Below are 20118 nucleotides of genomic sequence, written 5' to 3' on the forward strand. Positions count from 1 at the left end.
GAAAACAGAGAAAGATAGCATGGACAAATTTTAATTACCTGAAAAATCAGATTTTTTTTCCAAAATGATAGAGATAACTTATTTGACAATTACATGTAGAAATTTTCATTGAAATCACTGAATATCATAGTTTGAATGTCATTTTATACATTTATAAAACCCAGGTAATGAACTTTGTCTCCCCAACATAGAAATCAGAACTCAAAAAAAAAACCCAAAAAACAAAACCAAAAAATCCCTCCAGATGCTTTTTCTGCTAGGACAAAGACATATGGCCTGAGATTATTCACCAAATTTGCCCAGGCAAGATACTGATTCAAACAGGCAACTTAAGAAACCAAGATATTAATAAAGTTTCCACTTTTATTTCCTGCTGGTGAAGATGGCAGAAAAATGTGAATATATGCTGGTGGCAATGCTTAAGATTTTTCAGTATCTTTGAATTTGAGATCCTGAAGTAGCAATGCTACTAATGGCAGCAGCAATTGCAATAAAGTCAAGTGCCTGCTATTTGTTGCTTGACAGGTGCAGGGGCACTGTTTCACTTTGTCAGCCTAGATCTGTGGTACAGAATTGGGCATTTCTCCAGAAAAGCCTCTAATCTTTGAGTCTATTCTTCTCAATGATTGTATAAGCCACTTAATACCACTTAATAAGCCACCATTTGCAACTAAGAAAACAGACATTAAAACCAGAGATGTTCCCAATAGAGAAGTGAGAAAGGCAAATCTTTTCAAAGAATGAGGAGTTCTCACTGTGGCTGAAGCTTGGAGTCAATCCCTGGTCCAGAAATTTCCATATGCCATGGGTGCCATCAAAAAACATAAATAGTTCCTGTTGTGGCACAGCAGAAATGAATCTGACTAGTATCCATGAGGATGCAGGTTCAGTCCCTGGCCTTACTCAGTGGGTTAAAGATCTGGCCTTGTTGTGGCTGTGGTGTAGGCTAGCAGCTGCAGCTCCAATTCAACCCTTAGCCTGCAAACTTCCATATGCTGTAAATAAATAAATAGGATTTGGACCAGTGATTTGACTGGTTGTATGTCAGTGTAGGAAGAACCTATGTAGTTTTAAAGGATGATGCTCTAACAACACCTGGCATGTAGTGGCTTATGTCTCATCACCTCTGATCACCTCGAATAAAGTGATTCTTGAAGACAGCATTTTTAGTGACCAAATTCTATCTTATTACTATCAAAGCATGAGAAATGCAAGAAATATAGGCTGTGTCTATCTGTACTGCAGAATTTAAATAAATAAAACTAGTTTCTCAAAGTTTAAATTCTCTGCTCAAATCATACCGGGATGATCAGTCTCCGTGGTGCAAGTATCTCACACCTTCTTACAGTAAAAAGGATAACAAAACTGCGATAAAAATGACTTCCTGAATTGCTAAGATGACTGGCTATATTGTCTTGCTTTATGAGAAAATGAGGCAAGTGATTAAAAAAAAGAAAAAAAAAGAAATCTTGAGCACTGGAATGTGGACATATGGAAGAATACAGATGACTCAAAATACTCTCAACTTGAAAACTTAGTCTCTCTTGTTCCACACCTGACTAAGGAAGCTGTTCTTTCATGTCTTCAATACCAAGTTCACACTTGAAGGTCATTAACTGACAGAAGGAAGTAACTGTCCTGTTGCCCAAATCTATTGCTCTATCAGAACTCAAAATCCCAACATCCTCATAGAAACCAATTATCTAGTAAATACTAGGGACAAGAAGCTTCTTGAGTATGAGTCTCACAAGATCTTATATCTGCAAAAGCATAGGGAATATGTATGAAAATGGATTTTGTGTGTTCCTCACAGAGGAACAAGAAAATTTAATTCAAGTTGGTATAAATGCATGACTAGAGATTTTGGATTCAATGTGCTTCTCCAGGGAGCTATCACAGTGCTAAATTCTTCTTTAGTTAGTGACCAAAATCTGGACTAAAAGTGGACTAAGTTTTTAAATTAAGTTCAGATACTGAGAATTCCTTGTTTTGACAGAGAAGGAATTAAATGACCTACTATAATTGGAATGTTAAAATGGATTTATTTTCAAAACCCTATAAAACTATCTACTAATTGCATCTTCAGAAAGGATCCAGAAGACATTTTCTTTACCATTATGATGAGAAATAAATTGATGAGGACAATGATACCTTTATAAATAACATCTTTATAATTTATGTTCTGTGTACTTGAGGACACAGAGGTTGAAGATGAAGTGAAATGATTTTGTCATCTCTTTAGGGTTCAGGGATGGCAGAGGCCAAGTGGCAGCACTTTACTACTAGAAGGAAAGAGGGCAGAGACTTCATAATACGTAGCGATGTGAATGGTAAAAGTCTAGTACTATGGCATTTAGCAACTGAAATAATGGGCCATTTGATCTCTACCACCAGTGAGATCAAGGTCTGAGAATTACACATCAAAATTTAGTGATCTAGTTAGTCATGGGCTCCCATCAATTCCCAGACCTGAGTTAGTTTAGTTACCTAAACACCCTTCAATGAACAGACAACTGACTGTACTTAAGAAGGACTGTGTGACAACCCCATATGTTAATATTGTATATCTTCCTTTTTAGTTTATCTGAAAGGAATCTCTGGCCCCTTATAGATAATTGAGAGAGGTGGTGTTATCACCCAGATTATAACATTTAGATTTCCAGATCTAAATTTACATTTAGAAACTAGGATGGAGAATATATATAGATTTCACAGATTATGGAAAACTGCCTTTGACCTAACACCCATCCCTGTGGATTCTGAACACCACTAACAAACATAAATCTGAGTGGAGGCTATGATGATAATGTGATGAACAAGATTTTGTCCTGAGCCCATATTACAAATGGCACAGTGATGCCTCCACTCAATCCTTTGATTATTTTACCAGGTCATTGGTATATACTTGGAAGACTTCCTCAAGAAATCTCTCTTTGTCTCCAAGACCCATGCACTAAAAGCTGTAAAACTGTAATAATGACCAAACTAAAGCATCTCTCTCTCTCACCAAGAGTAAATGCACATCTTTAGTGCATCCATGGGGAATTCAGCAATTAGTGCCACCATTAAAAAAAAAAATGAAAGAATAAAGAGTGGGGATTACAAACATGCAGGTTTAAATATCCTGTTTAGTCTGTATAGAAGACAAACTAATCTAGGCAAACAATAATACCTTTAATCAGGTGGTGACTGCAAATACAAGCAATGAGTTCTCTCCACTGAAAAAAATCAACAAAATCCCTCAGAATTATAATAGTAATGGTCTAGCAAGTGACAATGAACTATTTTTTTTTTAACAGCTCAATAAATAGAGACCAACAGAAAATGTTTGCTGTCCTCTTCTCAGGAAAAGTTGTGTACTTTAATCACCTTGTTTCAGCATTCTCTACAATTTCCAGTTCCACAGCGGAATTTGGTCTCAGGAACCCTGATCACCTTAACACCCCATGAGACACCACGCTGGACCACCACACACATGGCATCAAATTGAAAGTACCTGATGCAATGGAATTATCATGTCCCCCAAAAACCTCTGCAAGAATCAAGAAACAAAACCCTTCAAAATGTAGGAACTGCCTTTCTCAGTGATATTCCTGATAGTCTGGGATGGGCTGGGACTTTCCCTCCAAAGTGTTTGTTGCACTTTGCAACTCATATCACATTAATCCAGCCCTCTGAGGAAAAAGTCTGAGTCTAAGATTAATTCAAAACAATTTGGTCTATTTCAGCTCAAAATTTGGATTCTGTACCTTTGCATAGTACAGTATTAATATCTCTGGCTTCTCAATTAGAATGAGCTTATTCTTTCCTGAGATTAAAATATATGTTTGTATATAGTAAAAGAGCTTTAAGAATTAGCCCTTGATAAAGTAGGTCTAGTGAAAAATCATTTTAAAGCAAAAACTTTAAAAATCTATTTACAAAAAAATGCAATAAATGTATGCTTTTATGAGTAGATGATGAAACATTTAAAGCAACTGCTTTCAATGGGATTTTTAATTTTCCCACTGTGCTGCTGTGTTCCCACTCTCCATCTATCCATCTATTAGGTAGATATTTTTAGATGCCCTAAAAATCATAAAAGAGAAGAATAAGAGGGGTGAGCAACAGAACTGTTGTCATATGAATAATCTAAATACTTTTTACAAAGAAAAATTAGTATATGTATGTTAATTTTTAATGCATTGCATAAGAAAGGGAAAATTACTAGAAAACTAAAGGAACTCAATGAACTTTATTTTTTTTTTTTAAGTTTTAAAGCATTGTTGGTGTATTCATCACTTTATCCACCTTTCAATTTGACTTTGTTAAGTTCTTTAATGGTATTTTCCTACCATTTTCCCTTGTCACATGCAGCATTCTTTTATCTTTTTGTAAATTATTTTTTCCTTGATTTTCTCCCTTCTCATGTGTTTATTCTTCTTGACCATAATTATCACAACTTTGCAATTCTTTCTTGTCAGCTTCAGTGCTATTTTGCTGCCTTTTACAAGGACCATAACTTTCAAATAATTGTAATATTTAGCTTTTCTTAACACTGCATCTTTTGACATAACTATTAAATTACTTGCAAAAGAATATCATTTGAATTCAGACAGCTTCTCACAAAAGCTAGATGCTAGACTCCAAAATGATTTAATGACTGGGAAAATGTCTTAAATGCTGTTTAAGCATCCATAAATTAATCATTTAATCATTATCCTCAGCACAAAATCATTATTTTCTTTTATAGACTTATCAGCCAGGGTTACCTAATCAATTTCAGTTTCTAGTTTAATGCCAGATTCTCATTTTGAAAAAATTATTATTTTTTTCCTATATTCATTGAATATAATTTTGAATCTGGACAGTTCAAACATCACATTGATGTCACAAATTTAAATCAATCAGAAAATGACAGAACAAATTATAAATTTAAAATAAACAATTTAAGAAAAAAAATGCCTTTCTCCCAAAACACTCCTTAGAGGAGATTGAAACTAAAGTTAAAATCTACTGAATGAAGTTTTATATAAAACCCACATATGGTATGACAATTTTCTTCAATTGAATGTTGAATAAATATTCAGACAGTAAAACCCATCCATATAGCTCACTTTCTATAATGTTGGTACTTGATAAATATCCAGTGTAGTGGCATTAAATCTAAGATTTTTTAAGAGGTACTCGAAGTTAATGATTTTTTTGTGTAAAATTGAGACTTGGTCTGAAATGTCAGATACAGAGAAAATCTCCTTATTTTGATTTTTTGGGGGGCAGGTGGGTAAATCTGCAAGGAGTTTACAGGATGTATACTCTGAGAACTTGAGAAAAAAAGCAGCAGCCAAAAGTCAACAGAATGTCCGCTCTGAATACAAATGTTTGTTTTACATGAGAGTTATGCCTTGAACAAGTGGATGAAAATTATTCTTTCTTGGTATTTAAGGTATTCATATTAAAACACACACACACACACACACACACACACACTTTGAGGCCCTAACAGTCCAGCATGTCAAAGTCAACTAGAGCAAATATTTATTAATCACATCATTTAAAAAATAAACAGTCATTTCCTACATCTGGTTTATCAGAGAAATATCTTTTGAAGAAGTTAAGATTATGCAAGTTTGAAAATGTTCTCCCAAAGGAATACAACTCTTAATAATTGTTCAATGCACATTCAATATGTTAATGGAAGATTCACAAAGATGTTGCATATGAAGCCTGAAATCATACACTGCTTCATGCCAGTATTTATCTGATGTGGGTGCAGTTCACATTCACAATACACTGTGGTATCTAGATGTTGCAGTGGAAAACTAACACACACTAGTATTACCAGAAGCTGGGTGTGTACTGAAGGACAACTTAATATCCACTATCTTTGGCAAGTCTCTTTAGCACTTTCATTAGCTCAACCTTAGGTGACGGAGTAAATAGAGAAAAATATAAAGGATTCACTGAGAAAAAGTGGCATTTATATGTACAGTGTTTTTTTTCATGGAATTAAAAAATGTTCTGTACATGCATTCAACATGGATGAGAACATCCAGAGTGTTTAGAAGGGGTCTTAGGGAATAACGCAAATACCTTTATATCATCTGGGCTGCTTCTGAATGTTTCTCTCAATTTTATCAATCAAAAATAACTATGAACTCAGTGGCATGCATTTTCTTTTTCTTATTCTCAAGAGACAACTGCTTCATTTACCTGACATATCCAACAGTTCAAATTATTTTGGCTAAGATTTGATGAACAACAGCATTTTCTGGTCAACCAGATCATTCCATGGCCAACACACTTAAAATAACATTATACAAATTAAGCCTTACTGGATTCAGTCAAACACGCCCTATTGCATGGCAAGTTCTACTGGCAAAGATGTCAGTCCTCACCACCGAAGTCCACCTGAGGAACTTAGGAGGCCACAAGCTTATGTCTTGGACTGAGAGTTGTGGCCAAGAAATAAAGGGAAAGTTACATTTAATGCTTCCACCCACCCAGGTACCTACTGTTGACAAAAACAAGTTATAAGTTACTCATAGGCTTTGCGTGATTCCTGCCATCTAATAGGATGAGTTATCAATTCAGCCATAGTCTATCTTTGGTTTTTATTTTACCAGAAATGGATTCCTCTATGTTGGCTTATTTAAAATTAAATATGTGAGGAGAAATTTTAGGAAAAGTAGTAGTTCAAGCAGAACCATTTTCCTGACTCCCCAGTAATTACTCCCTACTATTCCAGTTCCTCATATGAAGTAGAGATATATTTTCATATCTATGGTGGTTGTACAATAGTTCATAGTTATTTTAATATTGATAAGTGGAATTATCAAAGAAAACATTATTTCATGCATTTTTATAACAATAATAGAAATAATAAGAAAATCCTATTTCGATCTGTAAAGAAAATTGAACTGTGGTGCCAAACAAACAAATAAGCAAATAAAAATTCCCTGATAACATGCTAAATTAACAAACAAAAACATGAAGTAAAAAATGCCAAAAATGTCGATTTGAGCTGTAATAACTGTGCTGTGTGAAATTATGAGATAAAAACATTTGACTACAAATGGATTTGAGCCAGAAATGTAGTTTTTAATGAAAAAGTTCAATTAACACCTATCTTTGATTCTTCTGTCCATGGATGTGTCTGCTAAGAAAGCCTTAGCCTCTACTTAAAACTGAAAAAAAAAAAAAAAAAAAACAATTCAAGATGTTTTTACATGAAGCCCTAACCCTCTGAATAGTAGGAAATTCTCTCCCAGGCCTCAGGCTGCTTAGCCCTCAGCTATGGAGAGAACTGACAGAGCTTGGCCTAAGGTATAGGATTCGGTTGGACATCACACTTACCTGCTTGATTTGTGGTTACATTAACAGACACATACTGCCGGGCTCCTGGGCTCAAGTCGGACACTCCATTCACTGCCTCAATCTCAAAGGTATAGTTTGTGTGAGCGAGCAGATCCACCATCATGACAGAGGTGTTTTTCAGGCCGATTTGCTGGGGGAGGTACCTGACATGACCGCCACACTCGTCACACACACCTGCATGGGAGCTGCACTTCTTGCATGCAATATAATATGACACATCTTTCCTTCCACCAGTGTCAGCAGGAGGAATCCATTCCAGAAAGACACTAGTTTCATTAACATTTGAGATGGCATTCCGAGGAGCTGAGGGGGGTCCTGGTTTGCAAAGTAAAGTGAAAAAAACAAATTTTGAGATGATAAAATTAGGCATTGTTTACTACACACATCTCTGGTCTGAAGGGAAAGAAAATAGATTTTCAATCAATCTCTGAAGCAGGGAGAATGCAAGAGTCATCAATTTGTAATAATCTTTGAAGAATTTTATTATAATTTTGTAGGGACAATAATGGGGTTTATAGCTTCAAGAAATGACTTATCTCGGAAATATTACAAGTTCAATTAAAGAAGATGTAAGGCTTATTGTCTAAGAATTATGGAGTAATACTACATATGCAAAAAATAAAGTAGATAAAATTATGCATTTAAACAGTGGCAAGTTCTTTGGTAAGCCAAGGAAAAATTCTCCTTGGGGACTGAACTGATTACTTCTGCAATGATATTTATCCCTGAAACCTAAGAAGTAAACTTAAGGGATTTACTAATAAGCAAGGAGCACAAGCAGAAATAGGATTTTTCAGTGTGGCTCTTGACTAAAATTCTGCAGAAAGTGAAAACATAGCTTTAGCTTATCTCAAAACAAATTGCATACCTACTGATTAAACCACCAACAGAATTTGGAACCTTTCTCATATGTCAAGAAAGAATTAAAATTTAAGTAGTTGACCAACATTACAATCTGTGATAAAATTTTGCTTACATGGATAGTGTTTGAATATTGTGGCTCTGCAAAACTGAATTTTACTTGATTGGAAATCTGAAACTTATTTTTAAAATAATTCTCCAAAACACAGTTCAGACCTTAAAAATCAGCAGAATAAATTGATATTAGAAATAAAGTAATGTTTGTTATTTCTGCAAGTAATAGTGGACTAAAGACAACTAAAACTGGTTACATATCAATTGAAACAAATGTATTCCTCTGGTGCTGGATGTTGATAATGGGCATGGCTATGAATGTATGTAGGAAGGGAATAGACACCAAATATCTATACTTTCCTCTGAACTTTGTTGTGAAACTAAAACTGCTCTAGAAAAATTATGTCTCTAAAATATTTAACTGCATACTGTCTGACTCCATAGTAGATTCTGACATTTTAGAGTTACATCTTCATTCAGCTGCTAATATTATGTGATCAGATGTTCTCAAAGAGAAAAATCCATTTATAATTGTTTCTGAATTAGTAAAGATTTCCTGACACAGAATAAAATGGACTCTGATGGTAGCTGAATGGTTCATAAGCATAAATTAAGCTACTAAGGATGACACAGCTTAGTTATCTTAACACACACTGTCTGATCTAAATATAGAAATTAGCAATTCTACCTAACATTTATTAAGCCATGGCCACGGAGGACTAAATTTAAAAATAATAAGAAAGCTACCTACTATTTATAAAATGTCACTTAAAGAACCCCATAACTTAAGAGTTGTCAATTTTGACAAAACAATCCCAACCTTGGCTATATTTGGGTTGAAACTTGTGAATTTTTCCATACAACCTCCCTCACTTCAACATAAAACTTTTAAGTTGAAACAAATATTTAAGATGGAAATACAAGTATTTTTCACTATTAGCTTTTTTAATAGTGGAATGTTATGGAGAAAAAATGTAATCTGAGGTCAAAATGTTAAAGGTTTACTTCTGATAAAAAGGTAAAATATACTTGATTTTTTTTTTCACCTGTAGCATATGGAAGTTCCCAGGCTAGGGGCTGAATCAGAGCTGCAGCTGCTGGCCTACACCACAGCCACAGCAATGCCAGGTCCGAGCTGCGTCTGCGAGCCACACCACAGCTCAAGACAATGCTGGATCCTTAACCCACTGAGCAAGGCCAAGGATCAGATTCACATCCTCATGGATATCAGTCAGATTCTTGACCTACTGAGCCCCAACAGGGACTCTTAAAATGTACTTGAAATATGTTTACTTTGAAAGATATCAAACTTCTGGATGTTTTTGTCTCTGCCAATTGAAATGTACCCACAGTTAACAACTTTCCTCTACAGCTGTTAACTTGCACCAGAGTCTGACTCTTCCTTTTCTTCTGACTTTGCTGCTAGTAGCCCCTCAGCATGTTGGTGGGGGCACAAATGCCTCTCCAAGTCAAAATGAAATTCATATTCAAGCGAAGCTGTAAGGAGAGGTAACCAGTGGAGACTAAGACTGACACGCATCTAAAAATAATGTAATGCAATTCCCTTGCCCTGTTAATAGATGTGATGAGTGAACTAAAGCAGAGCTGTGAGGAGTACCCTTATTTAAATAGATTCATTACAATCTCAGTTTTGTTTTTCTTTTCCTATAGCTATATAACATTTTGTTTTCTGGAGTAGCGGAAAAATATTAAAAGGAGTAGAAACCATACATTTAATTCCACAGAGCCAAAGAGACATCAATCAAGCCATCTCATCTGTTCATGAATATCTGTAGTACTATGAATAAAATTCAAAACAGAAAACACACACTCAGAGATTATATATTAGAAAGATCATCTACAGGACTCCCAATAGTCTTTTTTTGAGAAGTGCATACAAATTAGGTGTTCTTTTGAAACACAGTATTAGAAATTCACACACTTGGAGACAGAGGTTCTAAAAGAGAGCTACATAGTCCTTGTCACCAGAGCACAGCTCTCCCCTCAACCCCCCAATTCCCAAACCTAGTAAATCTACAGAAAGGGAGGCTCACAATTATGCAGAGAAATAGGCAGATCCTGGCTGGACTTCTTAAAGAAAAATGATACTTATAAAATTCATGAAATAAGACAAGACATGGTTTTCTCTCCTGAATTTATCAATCTATGGTCTAGCCAACATTTCCCCCTGCTATTTGGGCTTCCTTTTTGCTCTGAATAATTGAAGCAATCTCCATTGCAACCATGGTACATCACATTCAATCATAGTTTATATCTCCATTATTCAACTGTATCCTCTTAAAAATGTATATAATGTCATTTACTTCTTTGAAGAGGAATTGTTTATAATTAGTAATCATCTAACCCATAAGATCACCAGAATGTGATAAATGAATGATCTCTAGCAATATAAAGTTAATATGGATGATTTGAGAAATTACAAAAGTATATTTCACTGCCACTATGAAATTCAGACACTGAAATTCAAATAAAATTTCAGTTTGTGATTATTTCAATAAAGAAAATGTATGTCTTTACATATGAAGCCAGAGAATACTAAATTTCAAAAAACTATGTCTTCAGCTTTGAAAACAACTACAACTTACTGGGATCTAAAACAGTGAAACGTGGAACTTCAATGGAAATTGAATGTTATGGGGAGAGGGGATTCCACTGTTCTTCCATTTTCTGTTTTGTTTACTCTGCTATAGAGAGTATGACTGTAGAAAAACTAAAGAGGCATTGTCATCAAACTAACACATAAATTTGCTTCCTTGCCAGAAATATGTGGAAACTAGAAAAACAGAAGCACCAAAACATTGATAGATGTGGATACATCCACTGCACATGTTGAAATTAAATGTTTAATATCCACCTACTCTAAGATTATCTGATAATATAATCAATAATAGCTAAGAATACTCACTATTAACAAACACGACAACTACCTGAAAATCCTAGCTGATACCTAGTTTTGTATTTGACTCTCAAATTTGATTTAACAGCCCCCAATTCTCTATGTTTGTGTAATGCTTCCTGTTTTATAAACGACCTTCTAATTGACCTTTGCAGCTTGGGAGGGGGGGGCAGGTTAGAACAAGAAGGTGGAAGTGCCACAAGTTACTGCATGTTTTTGTGATCAGAAAGCTGGCTTGGAAGAAGAAGAAGAGGAAGGAAAGCATAAAAAGGTTTACCAGGAACAGGGAAATGGATTTACCAAAGTCATGTTGGTTATCGTGAACACTAAAAGAAAGTACAAAATAAAGTGAAAAAAATCTATATTTGTGGCTCAGATATTGAATCTGAAATTCAGGAAAATGGATGCCTCTAAAGGTAAGCAGTAAAAGAGCCTCAAACCTCTGCTTACTCAGGAAGGTGGGAATCTGGTGAAATAACTACATTGGAAGACGAAACATGCCTGTTTTAGAGGAAATGGTAAGAGAATGTACAGGCTCCCTCATGCTCTTTCTTCAAACTGGTGGAAGAGAGCAGCACCAAATACCCATGGGTTTCCTTACTTGTACATGCCATTGTGGGTGGATCAGACTCCCTCCTGAAATAATCCTTTTCACAGACACAAGAGGTTGAAGCTTCCTCATGGGTATAACTGTGAGGTGGACATTTGCTGCAGCTCTGGCTGTGAGGTGAGGCTTTGAAGAACCCAGGTCTGCACACTGTCAAAAGAAATAAGAGACTAAGCTTTTCCCTGGAACAGATGCAGTGTTTGTTTTGTGAATAATGTCATTATTTTGACTAGTATACACAGATTACATATAACACCATATTTTCATTAATTTCAAAAATTTTTCATAAGCTTCTGAATCATAAGTAACAGGCTAGTCAATTCAGATAATCAAATATTTACTTTAAATACTGAAACTAAACATGTTTGGTACATATATATTTTCAACTATTTTTATGCTACAGGAGCCTCTAAGAAATAATGAATGGTATATACTTATATGTATTTAAAACTGAAGTAGTGCTTTTGGTGTAATTTTTATTTACACTATCATTAATACAACTTATGTTGAAGAAAAGCAAAATTTTCACTATGCTCAGAATGGCATGGTACACAGTAGGTGCTCAAAATTTTGTTGATGAATTAATAAGCTAATTAGTAGGTGCTAAAAGCCTTACAAAACTGTTAGGATGGAGAGAAGGCATGATTGAGCTGGAATATCATTCACATTACACTGATTTAAGGAGGAGTCAGATTTTAGGCATTTGTTTTACATTTTACTCCACTTTTGAACTTTGCATTGAGATTCTTACTGATTCAGCATGCATCTGTTCTAATGTCAGTTGTGTTCACACAACAAAAATTATAAAGGGGAAAAAGTACACCTTATTCAATTCTGTATTCACAGTACTTATCTCTGTGACCACAGAAAGTGTTCCTATACTGCAATGTAACACATGCATGAATTAATAGCATGTCACAAAAAATGTAGCTGAACTATTTAGAATCACATGAAAGAAATGTTCTCTGATATTTTTGTAAGCTGGTGGCCAGGTTAGTAAATGCTAATAGTAAATCATTTTATTCTTTAGATTCCCTAAACTTTTGAATCTTTCTTTCTCAATGGGAAATAAAGCCAAACGTCAATATTCCAATTGCCCCCTATAGACCAACTGATGACCATCAAAATAAAGGTTTGATTACTTTTTAGAGCTTAGTTGACATAAAGCTAATCAATAATCTACATTTTTTTTTCCATTTTGAAAATTCACTATATACATTGAAGAGCATTTATTTGAGCCTCAATGAACATTTGCTAAAGCTTAAAGGTAAACTTGTATTTCAATAGAATTTTTGATAGACATAATAAATTGGTGCTAATATTCATGTGCTCTAAATGATCTGGGGTTTTAGTAATCCATCCTAAGGCTTTCTGCCATCACCATGAATTACCAGGAATTGACAAAAATGAGAAGGTACTTTTTTAGTAGATCTAATTATAAAGATAGCAAAGCCTTAATGCTCTTATAAATTCAGAGAGAATGTGAAGGTATTTGAAAGATAAGAAGAGCTTTTTGATAGTATTAGGGACATTCTTGTAGTTAAACGATTAGAAGAAGATTTAAAATATTATTTTTCTTATAATAGGATTGCTGTAGCAGCTAGTACCATTCTTAGCTAAGTTATTCAATTTTTCATCTTTTATCCTTTCCAGTAAAACCATTCTCACTTTAAACATGATTTGCTTTCAAAGACATAAACTGTCAGTCCACACATCCTGCATACTTGGAAATCATTTATCATTCATGAAATAAAGTCACTACTTTTGAATGAGTGCTTTTTAATTTTAAGACTTTATATGATAACACCTATATAAAGTTGTATCACTGTTTTTCAATCCTCCATGGGAACTTTGGAAATAGGAAATAATATAAATGTAAGTAGAAAGTAGATAAATACACCCTTTTGTTCAGTAGTTGAACGAAATGCTTTCAGCAGGTGGTAGACCAGAAATTTTGCTTGCTACTGGATCACGAAGGTAAAAAGGATAGACATGGCTCTGACTTTATGAGTCTTAAAGGTGCTGCATGAATAATTATAAATGTGATGATATTGAAACAGGAGGTGCATGAGGGTGAATATGGACACGCTGAGATGTAAAATATTAGGAAAAGTACCTACTTGGAGAAAGAGTATTGCAGTGTCTTAGATGGTAAAATCTCTTCAAAGGACCAAAAGAGGAAATGAACAAATAGGGAGATGAAGAAAACTAAGAAACTCAGCAGGGAGATAGCAGGAATAAAGAGGCAGAGATGAAGTGAGGGAAGAGGATAATAGGTCAGAAACACCTTATGGCTTCTATTACTAGGGACTTCTAATTTATGGCTAAAAAGAGGTTACTGCAGCATTTTAAGGAGGGAAATAATAAGATGAAAGTGGTGTTTAAGAAAGCATTTCACAGAAGTGTGGGCAATGGACTGGAAAGGAGAATGGATGGAGGCATTTAGCCCTTTTGTTTCTGCTGCATTGGCCCAGAAATGGACTAGAGTGGTTCCAATGGTGATAGGTAAGAGTAGATGATTTTTTAAAAAAAATAAAAGAGTCGGTGAATTTAGGAGATGAGTATGAAGAAAAATCAGCAAGATTTATGATATATCTAATAGATTAGATGCATGAGTGAGAAATCCTAAGAATGGCTCTAACGTGTTTGGCTACATAGGCAATACTGGTGCCATTTTATCAGACAGAGAACACTAGATATGAAATGTGTCAGGGGAAGATAATGATTATGTTTAAAGCATTTAATTTGAGGTGGCTAAAGAAATCCAGATAGAGGTATAGAGAGGAAGACTGTAGGGTTCAACGTTGTCCAAGACTCATGTCACAAAACTATAATTACTGCCTTCAAATCATGGCCCTAAATCCAAGTGGGACATGCAATACTGCTAGACAATCTTAGTGTGATTTCCTTCATTAATTTCAGTTCAAGCATCAACATGATCACTGCAGCTTTTCCTCTTTCTTCTAACTCCTTATAAGCTCTGTTCCTTTGTGACTCTTGTGGTACATTTGTGAGTGCTGAGAAAACAGAAGTCATCACAGAGGAACTTTATTTTCCTACCACCAAGTCTCCAAACCTATATGCACTTGTACCTTTCTTACTGTTAAAATGTAAATGTGTCTTTGTTCCTAACAACAACAACAAAAATATATACATATACATATATATATAAATATAAATATATATATATATTTGAATTAGGAACCCTACCTGTAACTCTCTGAGAGTAATCTTCCAAGTGTATACTATTCCTTTTACATACTAAGAGGTACTCTCAATATCTCTTTCTCTCTTTCCTTCCTTCCCCCCCTCCCTCCCTCATCAATTCCTTCACAGGAGCCTGACACTATTTTCCAGAACTTGTCAATGGAAACAAATTGAAACAAAACACATAATGATAACAAAGCTATCAACCTGGCTTGATCTCATTTCTCCCCTTAGCTACCAAACTGTTTTGTTGAACACAATTCTTAAATTATTTTCCTATGCATGTATTTCCAGTAACTCATTTTACACCATACATTGACACACTCCACTCCACTGCAACCATTTTTGGTGAGAATGTAGCCATCTTGTTGCCATACTTATCCACAAGCATTTGTTCATGTCCTCTTTCTAGAAGCTCCAGTTAATTTTACTACCAAATGCTAGCATAGCCTACATATTTCCATACAATATTTAAGAAACCCTTTATATGTGATCTCCTAACACACCTACTATTCCCATTCATATTAACATGCTTATAATTTCTAGCACTTGAGCAACTCCTTTATCTGCCTCTTATATTACAGGAAAAGCATTCTAGGCAAAAAGACAAGTGTCAACTGCGGGCGGGGGGGAGCTTGTAGTCCATGTTAAGGGACTTGGATTGAATTTGAATGCATGTGGATGACTCTACGAGTGTTGTTTATTTTTTAAGGGCACTCTTTCTGTCAAGCTCTGTGGCAAGGAATATTTGTACTGTGGTGAGAAAATAAAAATTCTACTCTATACCTTGAAGCTACAAAATATTTGGGAGACAGAAAATCAATAATAGTCAAAAAAAGCGAAATTTACTTTCTACACCATTTTTTTAAGCTGCTCCTGTGGCATTCAAAAGTGGAAGTTCTTGGGCCAGGGACTGAATCCCCGCCACAGCAGTGATATCACCATCCTTAACCACTAGGCCACCAGGGAACTCCTACTTTTTATACTTTAATCATGACAACATTCAACAAATAATTATTTAGGCAAGCAGTAAAATTTCTTTAAATTCCAACTTGATATATTTCTTTCAAAAATAAAGGAATATTTTAGAGCAAAGTTATTTCACACGAGATTTGAATGTTACCTATTATCTGAAAATACTATGCAAGCCCACTTAAGTTGGATAAGGAATAGGAGACCAAAAAATGTACCCAATGTTAACATGTTTCATGAGACTATTTTAGCAGTCCTCTGAAGGGAAGGGATTATTTTTAATAATTCCTATTCTGTCCAGACTTCAAGGCTCATTTTAGGTGCTACCTTTTTCACGATGTTTGTGCTGAATCCAGGATTACATATTCTTTCCTTCCACGTTCTTTAGACCTTTAAACCACTGATTTAGCGTCTCCTTTAATGAAAATATTTTGTCATTTGTGGTATGAATTCTAATCTACAACCAACTCACACAAACATTCTGGAGGATGGAAACTGTTCATTTGATTTTTTCATCATATGAAGCATAGTTCTTTGTACTGAGCACATATTCATCAGTATGAACTGGCATAAATAGTATATTCATGTCTTTCTCAGGGTCTAAACGGTATAGCAAGAACTTAATAAAAGCATGTTAACTAGAATTGTTTAAATATTACATATTAAAATAATATTATTTTAAAAATAATATTTTATTATATCTTGATAGGTGGGATGTACCATTTAAATATTAAGCTGAATGATTTATCTTATAATTGAAAGAAAAGCTTATGGCCTGTGTCTTTGACTTGAAATACCCGTATTACTAGAATTTGGTAGTGAAAGCCAGCATAACTCTTGTCTGTATGTTCACAGAATAAGTCCAGTTACGAATCGTGAAGTGAGTATGTTTCAAGAAATGCAATAAAACTTAAGGGAAAAAAGAATCCAACACAACATTTGTTATGAAAGTATATGCAAGGCCTGGCTCAGGATCTTGACCTTGACAGATATGATAAAAATAAAAAATAGTGCCTTTTGCTATGACCATTTCTCCATGTAGCACTGGGCATTAGTTCATTGACTCTAAAGATGATACCACCTGTGTAACAAAATTATATTTCCTTGAATACGATGAGAAAGTACAGATTAAGTATGTCCTGTTGTGGAATAAAGAAAAGGCCTCTCTGTGTAGTACAAATGCATTGGTGATCATTTTCTCTTTAAACATCAAGCAACAACTATAACAAAGGAAAACTCATTCCTCAGTCCAGTCAGAAAATTACTTCCCAGATTGATTATGTTTGAGTTTCAATAAAACGTCAACAACAGTTTTTTAAAAAGCATAGATATAGAGAAAATAACTGCAGCAAGTATTTAAAACTGTAAGTTGCATTAAAACAAAAGAAGTATTTAAAAACTGATCCAATTATTTGCAAAAAATTATCCTTGGATATAGGATGTAGCTGGCTTATATAAATATAAAATACAGTGAAAGTATAAAAGATGCATAAGTCATGTATTTGTTCTAAATTTTCTCCAAATTATACACTGAGAATTAAATTGAATCAAGCCATTTTGCAAATGTTCAATCCATATCTATGAAATGTTGTTTTAAATTGAAAGTCTGTGAATTAGCAAAAGCAACTGACTAGTGCAGTTAATTTGGCAAAAACAGCCATCTATTTGCCCCTAATTTTCAGTGTGCAACTGTCCTACTGGGTCTCAAATTAAACAATTTCAGATGTCAACATTAGGGGCATAATTTTTTATTCATGAAATGTAAAATCTGGGCTCAAAATAACTTGGTAAAGACTGTCTTTTAATAATATACCTTATTTCTAGAAAGTTTTAGCAGGCAAAATCACGAATATTTTTCATAACATTATATGTTACAAATATTACATTACTTTTTTTTGTCTATTTTCAGGTCACCTATTTTTTCTTCTTAGCTTAATGTGATCAGTGCTATACAATTACTCAATCATTCCCAAAGTTTATTTTTATGCCCTAGCTATCTGGAGATGTCAATTTTGAAACCAGAATGGGGCTTGGCTTTTTTTCAGAAGCCAGAGCAGGAAGAAAAAGGGAGCCAGAAAAATAATAACTCTAAATGGCTAATCTCAGGAATGATTAGAAAGGGAGTTCTTTATTTTGTAATATGGAAATTGAGACTTTAAGGTTATAATCTTAATCCAAATTAGATGATGTTCTGCAGCATATTCCTTTTCTAGTGTCACTTTGTGATTATTATGCTGCCACCATCTTGCCAACATTCTCTTTTATAATTACATGACATAGAAATAATTATAATAGCCATACTCATAAAACAAACTGACATATATTCAACACATCCACTAGTGCCAGTCAGTGAGTAGAACTCTACACAGATACAGATCACTTAATTAGGACAATAATAATAATAACATAGAGGCAGTGCTATTAATAGTTACATTTCATAGAGACTAAGCAATTTTCCTAAGTTCTTACAAACAGCCAGTAAGTAAAGAAGCTGGAGGTTGAGCACAGGTGTGTCTGGTAACATAGCTCAGCTTTCTCACCATTGCTCTGTTGACCGCAGGTGTTCAGGCACCACCTTTCTTGTTCCTGGATAATAGCCACTCTCTCCTTGGTTAACCATTTAGGGGTTTGAGGACTGTGGAGAACATTTCAAGCATACTCTATGAAATCTCTGGTAACCCAGACTGCTATTGGTAGGACCTTATTCACTACTAGTTTCTCATTACTGTGTTCTCCACAGGGCTTGTTTTTAACTCTTTCAGTCCGTGTGACCAAAGAATACCTCCTCTTTAATTAGAAGAATGCAGACTATAAGGTTACATAGACCTGACTTCAAATCTTAGCAATTTCACATTGTATCCACATAAGCCTTGAGATGATACTTTACAACCTTGATACTAAGTTTCCCTATTTGTAAAACAGTAGCTCTTTTATGGATATTTGCAAGGGTATAATTGGAATGCATACATACGTAGATATAGATATAGGCAATGTGTAATACACATACCCATATATGTGTAGCACAATGCAATAAATGATAATAGCTCTTTATAAAATGATGAATACTATGATTAACATGCCAATGGCCCTCAAGTTTTGAGTTCCTCTGTGTCTATCCACTTCAGTTCAGAACAGGTTTATATTCACTATCACAAGACTATAGAACTAGAAATGACCTTACAAGTGGCTGTCACATGGTAGAGACTATCCATGCACAGACTAGGCTTTTAGATAATGATCAGCAGAAACTCCTCTCACCTCCCTTTGTTCTTCCATTGAAGGAACCATAGTAACACATGAGTGAGAGTAAAAGACAAGGCATCATTTTAAAGAGCCTAAAATCTAAATGACAGAAGACATTTCTGAATGTTTAACTATTTAACTAAGACACAAAATATTAAATAACCTGCCCAAAATTGTATAGTAATTTAGGACTAAAATTCTGATCAGAGATTCCAATATTATACTTTTTCAAGTATATTATTAAACTATTCTCAAAAGGATTAAAAACTCACTTTCAAAACAATAATAAACCTTACAGAACCACCTGCCATGGAAAGTATTTATTGTTGGTAGCAGTGATGGTGTTAGATTTCACCTCTTCCACTCAATTGTGCAACATTGAGTATCTCACCATTACCTTAACTAACATCATCCATTCTAATTCTAGATGTTCACCACACTATGGGAAAGTTTAAACATAGGCTCAAATTGGAATAAACAAATTCAAAATGTTTACTTCATTATAATTTGAAACTTTAACAAATTGCCAGCATTTTAAGGTTTACCTTTTCTAAAGCAATCAGGCACAAACTTTTATAAGGCTAAAGTTTAACATGATTATTTTCCCTTCTTTAAACAATAACAACAAGAACAACAACAACAAAAAACCCCTCAGAAGTTAGATATCTTTATCTCTGTGAGAATCTACAGATGTGGGATATATTAATTTTATTATAATTTTGTAGCATAATATTAATTTTAGAGAAACTTTTTCTTCTAAGACAGTACAATTTCAATAACATGAATGATTAACCTAAAAGTTAGAGATAACAGAGGCTGATGAAAGCATGTACAGTGTTTTACAGAACCTCAAGTTTTATGCTTCCTTCTTTTTTTTTTTTACATTATGAATGTATCACAT

At 34.4% G+C, this 20118-nt stretch overlaps 1 protein-coding gene across 8 annotated transcripts in view; it reads right to left on the minus strand.

Annotated features, from left to right (window-relative positions):
- EPHA5 (EPH receptor A5) overlaps positions 1–20118 on the minus strand; it is a 319729-nt gene that overhangs the window by 151739 nt on the left and 147872 nt on the right. For 4 of the 8 annotated variants that reach the window (XM_003129048.6, XM_013978748.2, XM_013978746.2 and 1 more), the window contains exons 4-5: positions 11790–11945; positions 7336–7671 (exon numbers count right to left, since the gene is read on the minus strand). The exons of 3 other annotated variants lie outside the window; for them this stretch is intronic. In XM_003129048.6, coding sequence (XP_003129096.6) covers positions 7336–7671; positions 11790–11945 — 492 coding nt within the window. The remainder of the gene's footprint in view (positions 1–7335; positions 7672–11789; positions 11946–20118) is intronic. One more of the 8 variants, XM_013978749.2, reaches the window with a different exon arrangement.

The sequence above is a fragment of the Sus scrofa genome, chromosome 8 (assembly GCF_000003025.6).
Source record: "Sus scrofa isolate TJ Tabasco breed Duroc chromosome 8, Sscrofa11.1, whole genome shotgun sequence".
Lineage (NCBI taxonomy): Eukaryota > Metazoa > Chordata > Mammalia > Artiodactyla > Suidae > Sus > Sus scrofa.